General features: G+C 44.8%; 1 protein-coding gene across 3 annotated transcripts in view; it reads left to right on the top strand.

Annotated features, from left to right (window-relative positions):
- Nucleotides 1-12859, top strand: part of vps13c (vacuolar protein sorting 13 homolog C) — a 294729-nt gene that overhangs the window by 256551 nt on the left and 25319 nt on the right. For all 3 annotated transcript variants that reach the window (XM_033014961.1, XM_033014960.1, XM_033014962.1), the window contains 5 exons: nucleotides 1991-2072; nucleotides 3580-3693; nucleotides 3781-3856; nucleotides 4540-4703; nucleotides 9149-9194. In XM_033014961.1, the coding sequence (XP_032870852.1) occupies nucleotides 1991-2072; nucleotides 3580-3693; nucleotides 3781-3856; nucleotides 4540-4703; nucleotides 9149-9194 (482 nt within the window). The remainder of the gene's footprint in view (nucleotides 1-1990; nucleotides 2073-3579; nucleotides 3694-3780; nucleotides 3857-4539; nucleotides 4704-9148; nucleotides 9195-12859) is intronic.

Here is a 12859-nt window from a genome sequence, read left to right as displayed (position 1 = left end):
AATACAACCATACCAACTGTTAAAATGTGGATTAGGAATATGATGGACATAGCACGCCTTGAAGAAATGAGACTCCGACTAATTGATAAATATGACCAATTCTTAAGGAGTTGGTCTCCTTTCATTGACTTTTTGGAATCATGTGATGCAGCGGTACTGTAAAGATTGCTGATTTCAGTTCAGATAGATCTACATCTCCGAATAAAGATTTGAAATTTTTTCTTTTAAGGGGCCTTCTCTCCTATTTCTACTTTCTACTTTTTCTTTTTTTTATATACACACTTCACGTTTTTCTATTCTCTACCATCTATTTTTCCTCTTTTTCCCCTTTCTATTGTTTTCTTTTTCTTGTCTTGCTTACTTCCTTCTCAAAACATAAAAGTAGAGGTTGTACATAGAATGGATTACGGTATGACATAGTTGGCACCTAAAATTAGGTTCCACTGTACTGTTTTGTACTGTATTAACTTCTAATAAAATAAACAAAAACAAAAAGATGTGGACGATGTATAAGACTGGGCTATCGTTTCGCGGAACACCGCGTGAACCAACCTGATCTCCCGGTTGCTGGACACTTTAATTCTCCTTCCCATTCCCACACAGACCTTTCTGTCCTCGGTCTCCTCCATTGTCAGAGTGAGGCTAAACGCAAATTGGAGGAGCAGCATCTCATATTTCGCTTGGGCATCATACAGCCCAGTGGTATGAATATTGATTTCCCTACGTCAGGTAGCCCCGGCATTCCCTCTCTCTCCATCCCTCCCCCACCCAAGTCGCACCAGCTTCTCGTTTTCAGCCAACAAACAGCTAACAATGGCCTGTTTCCTTTCTCATCGTTACTTTTTTGCATATTTTTCATTCACTATTCTATATCTCTCCACATCACCGTCTATATCTCTCGTTTCCCTTATCCCTAACCAGTTCAAAGAAGGATCTCGACCCAAAACGTCACCCATTCCTTCTCTCCAGAGATGCTGCCTGTCCCGCTGAGTTATTCCAACATTTTGTGTCTACCTTCGGTTTAAACCAGCATCTGCAGATCCTTCTCACACTGTAATAAGAGTGACTGGTCTCATCCATGAAGGGTTTTAAACTGCAATTTAAAGGATGAAAGGTGATTTATTTTTTTTGATCATTGAGCCCAAAGTGCTCAATCACATGGACCACTGGAATAAATGGACTATTGCTTTCAGGTTTCAGCTAAATCTTTGATTTATCTTTCTTGGGGTGAGATAAGTGTGAGATTCACAATTAGGGACTTCTGAATTGACTTCCCATTAATGTCACCCAATCTGCTAGGTGTCTGGTAAAGTTTTTGTTTTTATTTCAGTTTTTCTGCAGTTGCTTTCTTTTTTATCTTCTGTAAATGTAGAGTAAGGACCAGAGAATGTTGGAGTATTGAAATCTGAAGGAACCAATGGCATGGATAAGGATTTGAGGAGAATAGGAGCCAGTTGAGGCTGAGACGGTGGTTGGGCTGTAGTTAAGATTCAAGTGCCTGGTTGTTGATGAGAAGATGCTGTTCTGGAGCCAGGAGGCAATAGGTCTCAAACTCTTGTACCTTCATCCCAATGGTAGCCAAGAGTGTGGCCAGGCTTGCATGTTTAGTTTATTGTTGTCATGTGTGTCAAGGTACAGTGAAAAGCTTTTGTTGCGTATTATCCTGTCAAAGAGAATATTATACATGATTACAATTAAGCCATCCACATTGTACAGATCAGTGATAAAGGGTACAGCATTTAGTGCAAGATAAAGTCTGAATAAAGATAGTTAAAAGATCTCCACTGAGATATATGGGAGATCAGGACCACACTCTAGATGGAGAGAGGACACCGTACTCAATAGATAATATGATAAACAAACAAAAAAGATGTCTAATGAATAAAAAACCCAACATAGTACAAAACTGTACTACATTCATGAATGAGTATCCTTAAGCATTTGCTGTTGCCATTTTCAAAGAAATGAAAGTGAGTTTCTTGGGTTCCAGGCTTGCCTTCTTCGAAACTAAATGTCAATTCTACAGGAGAGACCAGTTGATGTTGGCAGCTGGGAGACATTATGGAGAACAAGTAAGTACTTTCTCTCTCCAATTGTCCTGCAGTTTACTTCAACTCTGAGAATGATCACTTAGCTGATGGATAAATGGCCACAGATGCTGGCATTCCTGATGCTTTCCCCTCATGCCTGCTGTGAGTCAATGCTCTTGGTTAACGTTAGGCCAAACGCAAGTAAATGGGACTAGCTTTGATGGGACATCATGGATGAGTTGGGCCGAAGAGCCTGTTTCCGTGCTGTATGACTCTCTGAGTATATCCGGTAGGCGGCGCGACTCTCGTCAGCAGCGGCCTCTGCAGTCCGTCTGCGTTTTTATTATTTTATGTCTATGTTTTTATGTAGTTTTTGTTATTTTTGTTGGGGTATGTGTGTGGGGGGGTGGGGGTGGTGTGGGGGGGTTGGGGGTAACTTTTAAATCTCTCCCTGCACGGGAGACCCGACCTTTTCTTTGTCGGGTCTCCGTTGTCGTTGGGGCTGCAACGAGGAGCGGCCTCCAACAGGAAGACCGGGGGCTGTGGTGCCGACTACTCACCTCACCGTCGCGGAGCTGGCCGAGTCCAGAGCGGGTGGAGCTGTGGTGGACGCTGCTGCGACCCGACCCCCGGAGATTCGGTGGCTGCAACTGCGGGTTTGGCGGACGGTAACACCGGGAGCCCGCGGGTCCCCGGGGGGAGACCGCTTTTCGGGGCTTCCGCAGCGGCGACTTCTCCCGCCCGAGTTGCGGGGTTGAAGAGCACCTGGAGCGGGGCCTTACAGCACCGCCCCGCGCGGCTTGGAATGGCGGCGGGTCTCTGCGAGCGCACGCCGGGGGCTCTAACATCAAGACCCGGTGCGCGACCTTGCATCACCCGGCGTGGCTTTAATGGCCACGGGACAATTCGCCATCGCCCGCCGGGGGCTTTGACTTTGACTCTGACATCGGGGGGGAGAGTGCAGTGGAGAGAGAAGTTTTTTTGGCCTTCCATCACAGCGATGTGATGGATGTTTATGTAAATTATGTTGTGTCTTGTGTCTATTTGTTTGTAATGTATGGCTGCAGAAACGGCATTTCGTTTGGACCTCAAGGGGTCCAAATGACAATAAATTGAATTGTATTGTATTGTATTGTATTGTATAAGTGTGAGAGAAAACTGTTGCGCTTCCTGTCAAACCGCATACTAACCAGTGGGTTCCTCTAATCCATCCATGTGAAGGTAGATGGCACCAAGATTATACTAACTGTCCGTGACTGGCAGTAGAGCTCTTTCCCTAGTGTAGCATAGAACTAGTGTTTAGGTGATTGCTGGTCGGGCTAGCACGGACTCGGTGGGCTGAAGGGCCTGTTTCCTCGCTGTATCTCAAAAGTCAACTAAACTAAAGGTAGAAATGCCACACAGACAGCACCAGAGGCCAGGATTTAGACTGGGTCACTGGAATTGAGAGGCAGTCGGGCTGTGTGTGAAACAGCCTTGTCTCTCACAGTGCTCCGGCCTTAAGCCTGGGCAACAATCACTAACCAAACCCTCTCCCGCTTCCTCACAGTTTCTCAAGCAAATGTACGTGCTTGTTTTGGGGCTGGATGTTCTTGGAAACCCGTTTGGCCTCATCAGAGGTCTTTCTGAAGGAGTTGAAGCATTCTTTTATGAACCTTTCCAGGTAAGGCAGTGAAATTGTTATCCAACATTTTGAAAGTTTCTCCATGTTTTAATGCTCATGATACATTGGCGACTGTGCTCATTCCAGGGAGCGGTTCAGGGACCAGAGGAATTTGCTGAGGGTTTTGTGATCGGAGTGAGGAGCTTGCTGGGGCACACAGTCGGTAGGTACCAGCTTTCCATTGACTCAGTCTTTGGTTTAGATGCACTGCAAAGCTGATGACTATAAGTCCATTATACACCATTACCCTTCCATATCTCTATGTGTCTCCCCTGACACTTAGTCTGAATATGGGTCTTGCCCCGAAATGTCACCCATTCCTTCTATCCAGAGAAGCTGCCTGTCCCACTGAGTTACTCCAGCATCCCTGCAGCCTAAAATGACGATATTCCATACAATTCCATATATTCCATATGATATTCCATACAATTAACAACCCTGCCTATCTTGTCGTTCACAGTTACTGATCTTGCATCTCTGATCTACATCCAGCTCATTAATGTAAATAGACACACAAGCAGGACAAGCAGCATCTCTGGAGAGAAGGAATTGGTCTTAAGAAGGTTCTTGACCCGAAACGTCACCCATTCCTTCTCTCCTGAGTTACTCCAGCACTTTATGTCTTTAAATTATTAGCTCTCATTAAAGAGCTCATAGAGATGCTGTCTGTCTCACTGAGTTACTCCAGCAGTTTGGGTCTATCTTCGGTGTAAACCAGCATCTGCAGTTCCTTCCTACACTATAAAGTCCATATTTTTCGGATAGTTTCAGAATCGGTCATTCACGGATTTGAAACTTGTGTACAGCCCCAACACTGATGCAGAATAACAATGATCTTATCTCCAGGTGGTGCAGCTGGTGTGGTGTCGAGAATCACCGGCTCAGTTGGCAAAGGTTTGGCTGCTATCACAATGGATAAAGAGTATCAGCAGAAGCGGAGGGAAGAAATGAACCGCCAACCCAAGGACTTTGGAGACAGTTTGGCCAAAGGGGGAAAAGGCCTGATACGGGTAAGTCAAGTTCCTAATATTAAAAGAAAACTACCTGAAGGGGGGAACTTTATGGACTGTTAATTACAAACATTAGGAACAGCAGTGGAGATGGTCTAGGTCTTTGGTCCAGTTGTGGCATTCGGGGAAACTCTGAATCCTTGCACCATCTCCTGCCTGTCCCGAGTACACTGTGGTCAACTTCTATTCTTCTCCAGTTTACAGTTAATAATCGACGCAGCATAAATTGAAATGTCTACATCTTTAGACCATGGCTGCTGGTTCTCAACTTCACAGCCACCTCACCTCATATTTAAAAAACCTCCATCGCATCCCACCCAGACCCTTTGATTTCTAATTAATTTAGTTTACTTTAGTTTAGAGATGCAGCACAGAAACAGGCCCTTCTGCCCACCGAGTCTGCACCGACCAGCGATCCCCGCACACTAAAACTATATGCTACACACTAGGAACAATTTACAATCCTTACCAAAGCCAATTAATCTACAAACCTGTACGTCTTTGAAGTGTGGGAGGAAACCAGAGCACCCGGGGAATCGTGGTCATGGGGAGAATGTACATAGTACGTACAGACAGCACCTGTAGTCAGGATCGAACCAGGGTGTTTAAGAAGGAACTGCAGATGCTGGAAAATCAAAGGTAGACAGAAGTGCTGGAGAAACTCAGCGGGTGCAGCAGCATCTAAGTAGCCAAGGAAATAGACAATGTTTCGGGCCAAAACCCTTCTTCAACCCTTCTTCAGAACCAGGGTCTCTGGTGCTGTAATACAGCAACTCTACCGCTGAGCCACCGTGCTGGAAGGTTACTGCATCTACAAAACTGTAGTGATATTGTAACCACTATCAACCAAACTATGAAGTCTTTCTTGCTGACTATCATTGTAATTGCTTTTGTTGCTTGTCCTTGCTATGAATCCGTATGTGCCCTGACATGCAATGCTGTTTTGAACTGACAAGGTGTAGAGAGTGATGGCCATTGTGACACTCATGACTGACCAGACCAGTCTCACTGGTGTGCATTTATTGTATCTATCATCATGCATACTGTTACACTATGAGCTTCACACGCACAAGAAATTTCATTGCACTCTGGAGGTGCACACATCTGAATCTGCTATTTGCTCTCATAGAATATATGTGTAAAAATACAATTTAGGAAATACAATTCTTCAATCAGGGCCTTCATGTAATGGGCAGGGTGGCACAGTGGTAGAGTTACTGCCTCACAGCGCCAGAGACCCAGGTTCGATCCTGACTACAGGTGCTGTCAGTACGTAGTATGTACATTCTCCCCGTGACCTAAGTGGGTTTTCTTCAAGATCTTTGGTTTTCTCCCACACTCCAAAGACGTGCAGGTTTGTAGGTTAATTGCCTTGGTATAAATGTAAAATTGTCCCTAGTGTATGTAAGGTAGTGTTAATGTGCGGGGATCGCTGGTCGGTGCGGACATGGTGGTCCGAAGAGCCTGTTTCCACGCTTCTTCTCTGAACTAAATTAAACTAATAGATGATGCAGCTTCACATTATTGAAAATCATTATAATCGCCATTTTTGTAGGAAGACCCTCCGCTTGTCCCAACTGCCCCACCATGTAATGCAAGGCCCCCTGTACACAAATAAACCCTGTACAGTACCAATCACAAACACGATATTTGCCAGTGAGACTATCTACAGCCGCCGCCTAGTGGAGAGAAAGAATGTGGCAAGGACATAACAGTTGCCCGGCAGAGGATGCATTGCTTCATTAAATTCAAGAGTAAAGAGAGTTTATTGTCATGTGTCCCAGATAGGACAATGAAATTCTTGCTTTGCATCAGCACCACAGAATATAGCAGGCATAAATAAATACAGAACAGATCAGTGTGACCATATACCAATGAATATATATATACACACGTAAATAAACAGATAAAGTGCAATGGGCTATTAATGTTCAGAGTTTTGTTTGAGGAGTTTAATAGTCTGATGGCTGTGGGGAAGGAGCTATTCCTGAACCTGGATGTTGCAGATTTCAGGCTCCTGTACCTTCTACCTGAAGGCAACGGGGAGATGAGCGAGTGGCCAGGATGGTGTGGATCCTTGATGATGCAGGCAGCCTTTTTGAGGCAGTGACTGCGATAGATCCCCTCGATGGTCGGGAGGTCAGAGCCGATGATGGACTGGGCAGTGTTTGCAACTTTTTGCAGTCTTTTCTGCTCCTGGGTGCTCAAGTTGCTGAACCAAGCCACGATGCAACCGGTCAGCATGCTCTCTACTGTGCACCTGTAGAAGTTCGAGAGAGTCCTCCTTGACATACCGACTCTCCGTAATCTTCTCAGGAAGTAGAGGCGCTGATGTACTTTCTTTATAATTGCATCAGTGTTCTCGGACCAGGAGAGATCTTCAGAGATATGCACGCCCAGGAATTAGAAGCTCTTGACCCTCTCCACCATCGACCCGTTGATATAAATGGGACTATGGGTCCCCATCCTAACCTTTCCAAAGTCCACAATCAATTCCTTGGTTTTGCCGAAGAACGGTCGCGACCCAAAACATCAACCATTCCTTCTCTCCTGAGTTACTCCTGCACTTTATGTCTATCTTCAGTTTAAACCAGCATCTGCAGTTCCTTCCTACACAGGTCATTCACGTACTTTACACAGAGCAAGAGTCCCACCAACGATCCTTGTGGGACACAGCGAGTCACAAAAACAGCCTGACCAATTATCCTCTAACTCCTATTGACAAGTCGGCTTTAGATCCAGTTTAATAACTTGCCTGGATCCCTTGTGCCTAATCTTTTCAACTAGTCTTCCATGTGGAACTTTGTCAAAGACCTCACTAAAGTCCACATAACTGCCCTGCCCTCACCAATTTTTTGAAGATGTAACTAGGAAAATGGACAAGCGAGAGCCAGTGAATGTAGTGTACCTGGACTTTCAGAAAGCATTTGATAAGGTCCCACATAGGAGATTAGTGGGCAAAATTAGGGCACATGGTATTGGGGGTAGAGTGCTGACATGGATAGAGAAGTGGTTGGCAAACAGGAAACAAAGAGTAGGGATTAATGGGTCCCTTTCAGAATGGCAGGCGGTGACTAGTGGGGTACCGAAAGGCTCGGTGCTGGGACCGCAGCTATTTACAATATACATCAATGATTTGGATGAAGGGATTCAAAGTAACATTAGCAAATTTGCAGATGACACAAAGCTGGGTGGCAGTGTGAACTGTGAGGAGGATGCTATGAGAATGCAGGGTGACTTGGACAGGTTGGGGGAGTGGGCAGATGCATGGCAGATAAAGTTTAATGCGGATAAATGTGAGGTTATCCACTTTGGTAGCAAAAACAGGAAGGCAGATTACTATCTAAATGGCGTCAAATTGGGAAAAGGGCCAGTACAACAGGATCTGGGGGTCCTTGTACATCAGTCTATGAAAGTAAGCATGCAGGTACAGCAGGCAGTGAAGAAAGCGAATGGCATGTTGCCCTTTATAACAAGAGGAATCGAATATAGGAGCAAAGAGGTCCTTCTGCAGTTGTACAGAGCCCTAGTGAGACCAAACCTGGAGTATTGTGTGCAGTTTTGGTCCCCTAATTTGAGGAAGGACATTCTTGCTATTGAGGGAGTACAGCGTAGGTTTACAAGGTTAATTCCCAGGATGGCGGGACTGTCATATGCTGAGAGAATGGAGCAGCTAGGCTTGTACACTCTGGAGTTTAGAAGGATGAGAGGGCATCTCATTGAAAAATATAGATTGTTAAGGGCTTGGACATGCTAGAGGCAGGAAACATATTCCCGATGTTGGGGGAGTCCAGAACCAGGGGCCACAGTTTAAGAATAAGGAGTAAGCCATTTAGAACGGAGACGAGGAAACACTTTTTCTCACAGAGAGTGGTGAGTGTGGAATTCTCTGCCTCAGAGGGTGGTGGAGGCAGGTTCTCTGGATGCTTTCAAGAGAGAGCTAGATAGGGATCTTAAAAATAGCGGAGTCAGGGGTTATGGGAGAAGGCATAAACGGGGTACTGATTGGGGTTGATCAGCCATGATCACATTGAATGGCGGTGCTGGCTCGAAGGGCCGAATGGCCGACTCCTGCACCTATTGTCTATTGTCTAATACCTCTTCAAAGAATTCAATCAAATTGAACAGATAGTCTCTGCCTTTGACAAAGCAGTCTGAAGACAGTCTCGACCCGATATGCCATCCATTCCTTTTCTCCAGAGATGCTGCCTGACCAGCTGAGTTACTCCAGCATTTTGTGTCAAGCCATCTCAGGTTAGTCCCTGCCTTTCCAAATGATCATTAATCCTCTCCCTCAGATTTTTTTCTAGTGTCTTCCCTCTTGTATTGACACTTTATACTTTTTTTCTCAATGCTCAAAGAAGCTAAAATGACCCAGTTCCGTACTGGCTCAATTGGCGGATTTAATCGCGTCAAACAATAATTTATGAATATTTTTCTTTCAGGGTGTATTGGGAGGATTTACAGGAATCATCACCAAGCCATTCGAAGGTATGTTTGTTCCCATTGGAATTGTGGCAAATAGATTATTTTGAACAATATTATGATAAATTGTTAACTCTTGTTAAAGAGCTCCTCACTATTTAATATATTGAGTAGCATGACCACGGTTACTGCCGGCTACTCTGGAAAGAACTTTCATGTATCAGGGGGGTTGTTGAAAGAGTTAATGCTAATGCCTGACTTGGGAGAAGTCTTATTGTAGTATATGACCTGGCGAAAATAGACCAATAGGTCATTGTACACCCCACCAAGGAGGCATTCAACGGGAAAATAATTTCTGGGCTCAATGTGTTCCCATAAGGAACCTGGGATGACATGGGATATCAAGGTTTTAATAAATTATATAAAATATTGTCAAACAGCACAGAAACAGGCCCTTCGGCCCAACTTGCCCATGCCAACCCAGATCCCCCATCTACACTAGTCCCACTTGCCTGCATTTGGCCCATATCCCTCTAAACGTTTCCTATCCAATAACCTGGCCAAATGTCTTTTAAATGCTGTTATAGTTGATTGTTATGTAGATTTGTACGGGTGTCAGGGGTTATGGGGAGAAGGCAGGAGAATGGGGTTAGGAGGGAGAGATAGATCAGCCATGATTGAATGGCGTAGTAGACTTGATGGGCCAAATGGCCTAATTCTACTCCTATGACATGATCTTAGTACTTGCCTCAACTACCTAGTCATTCTTTATACCAACCTCCGCTGTTGGGCAGGATAAGAAAACTGCCACTGGGAAGGCCGTGAAGGTGTATCGGAACCAGAGTACCAGTGAGGTATCTGAACCAGAACCACAGAGGGAAAAGAGGGAACACCAAGTTTCATTGGTGAACCATGTTAAGGAAATCCCAAAGCATGTGGACTGAAGGGGCAGGTTCTCTCCTGTATGTATTATTTGTAACGCGTTAATGATTCTTCTGGAAATGTTGGTGGCCTGATTTGTAAGTTTGCAGATGGTACATGGAGTTTACTGCACGTTGGTGTGCGGTGCTGCATTTTATGAGGTCAAATCTAAGAGGAAAGTATCAAAGTATGATCTTCATGGAGATCGTGGGGTGCAATCCCCAGATCACTGAAAAGTGGCAAGAGAAGGGTGGTAGAGAAGGCATGCTTGCCATCATCTGTCAGGATTTTGAGAAAATTCTGAGGAACACTCAGACCTTCCATATGGAAAAGTAAGGATTAATCCACAAAGATGCGAGATCATGTCTGACCAATTTGTATGTTGTTTTTGAAAAGGTGATAATGCTTTCTGAAGACAATGAAATTGATGTAGACTACATGAACTTCAGTTGGACAGGAAGCGCTTGACTCGTGATGTGGCACAGGGGGCAGTGCTGGTGCCCTGAGTGCTTTTTACACACATTAAAGATTGGATATGAACGGAGGTGATACCATCAGCGAGTTTGCAGATGATATGAGAATTGGTGATGCTGGTAGAATGGAGGGTAGTCTTTTCTTAGGGGCAGCACGGTGGCGCAGCGGTAGAGTTGCGCCACCTTTTAGCGCCAGAGACTCGGGTTCAATCCTGACTCTGGATGCTGTCTACGGAGTTTGTATGTGCTCCCTGTAACCACGAGTTTCTTCCCACACTGCAAAGATGTACAGGTTTGTAGGTTAATTGGCTTCTGTAAATTTTAAGTTGTCTCTAGTATGTAAGATAATGCTGGTGTACGGGGTGATCGCTGGTCGGCCTGGACTCGATGGGCTGAAGGGCCTGTTTCCACACTGTATCTCTAAAGTCTGAAGTGTTGGGCTGAGGGTGATTTTGATCTGTAGGTAAATTGGGTAGAGCAATGAAGATAGGACTTTAATCTTTATGTGCACATTTTGAGAGGACTATCTCAGGGTAAAACATACATAACGGATAGTTTGGTCCATCGGAGAATTGAGGGACAGTGGAACCGTGGTGTTACAATCCAAAGATTCGTAATGCAGATCAGTTGGATGAAGGGTGGAAAAGAGTACAGATTATTTCCTTTCATAAGATATAAAAGAGGGAGGTCGTAGTACAATTCAACTCATCGTGATACAGCCCATTTGGTACAACTTGCCCATGCCGACCAAGATGCCCGATCTACACTAGTCCCACCTTCCCGCGTTTGGCCCATATCCCTCTAAATCTTTTCTATCTATGTCCCTGTCCAAATGGGATCCACAGAGATGGCTGCTTAATGGATGGCATGGACGTTGTGCTGAAGCTTACTTTACTGCTTGCATGATCGATGACTCTAAATCACCCTGATCAATATGAAATGAGGTGGGAGCACGAGACCATTAATACATCACATTTGCTCTGCCATGTAGAGATCGCAGCTGGTCTAAGATCAGCATTACTTTCCTGTAATAATCCCAGATTCCTTGATTCCCTTAATATCCCAAAATGTCTGAATGAATGAACTCAGCAACTGAATCTTTCCAGCCCTTGTGGGGGGAGTTCCAAGGATTTGCTGCCCTCCAAATTTATTTTCATTTGAATCCTAAATGACCCGTCCCTTTTAAATTCTGGAGCGTATCTTCTCATTCTGCTGGAAATGAATCTGGTTCATCTTTGCAGCATAGAAACATAGAAAACATAGAAACATAGAAAATAGGTGCAGGAGGAGGCCATTCGGCCCTTCGAGCCAGCACCGCCATTCATTGTGATCATGACTGATCGTCCCCAATCAATAACCCGTGCCTGCCTTCTCCCCATATCCCATAGATCCCAGCACTCCCTTTGTTTCATGTAAAACCTTCCCGGGGGGAGACGTGACTGTACTCCATGTGCAGTTTCACCCAGGTCTTTCGTAATAGCAGGAAGATATCTTTACTCAAATCCTTTTGCAACAAGGTTCTGTTTCCTTCCTTATTTCTACCTGTTGTCATGGAATGCTTCATACGTACGGACAGTCGCGATCCTCTAGTCTGTCAACACCTTTCAAAACCTTGCCATTTAAAAGCAACCCAATTTTCTATCATTGTCTTCATAAAAAAGGATAGTTGGCATGGACCTGATGGGCTGAAGGGCCTAATTCAATGCTGCTTTAATCTAAACATGTGCATGGAATGGAGAGTGTGGATCACGTGCAGCAGGAGGAGCTTAGGTTAACTTGGCGATTGACACAAAAAGCTGGAGTAACTCAGCGGGACAGGCAGTATCTCTGGAGAAATGGAATTAGATTAGATTAGATTAGATTAGATTAGATTATTTAATGACCACACAGTCAAGCTGGTGGAATTCAGGTTCAGTACAGGATGTTACAAGGTAGGCTGATTCCCGTCAAACATAACATAAAACACAACATCATACAATATACAGTACATGCATGGGGAGGATATGTGCTGTTATCATAGTGTGTTCAGAATTCGGATTGCGTGTGGGTAAGAACTGTTTTTAAATCGAGATGTCTTGGCGGGCAGTGAGCTGTAGCGCCTTCCTGATGGCAGCAGGTGGAAGATGTGGTGAGCTGGGTGGGAGGGATCAGAGATGATTTTCTTCACCCTTGACACGGACCGTTTGTGATGGAGTGATTCTATTGATGGAAGGGGAGTGCTGATGATTTTGGATGCTTTGTTAACTATGCGCTGTAATTTATTACGGGAGTGAGTGTCTAAACTGCTGAACCAGACTGTAATTGATGAAGTGAGCATGCTTTGGATGATGGCTGTGT

This window comes from Amblyraja radiata, chromosome X (genome assembly GCF_010909765.2).
Source record: "Amblyraja radiata isolate CabotCenter1 chromosome X, sAmbRad1.1.pri, whole genome shotgun sequence".
Lineage (NCBI taxonomy): Eukaryota > Metazoa > Chordata > Chondrichthyes > Rajiformes > Rajidae > Amblyraja > Amblyraja radiata.
The sequence above is the reverse complement of the archived record's forward strand: the minus strand, read 5'-3'. Positions and strand labels throughout refer to the sequence as shown.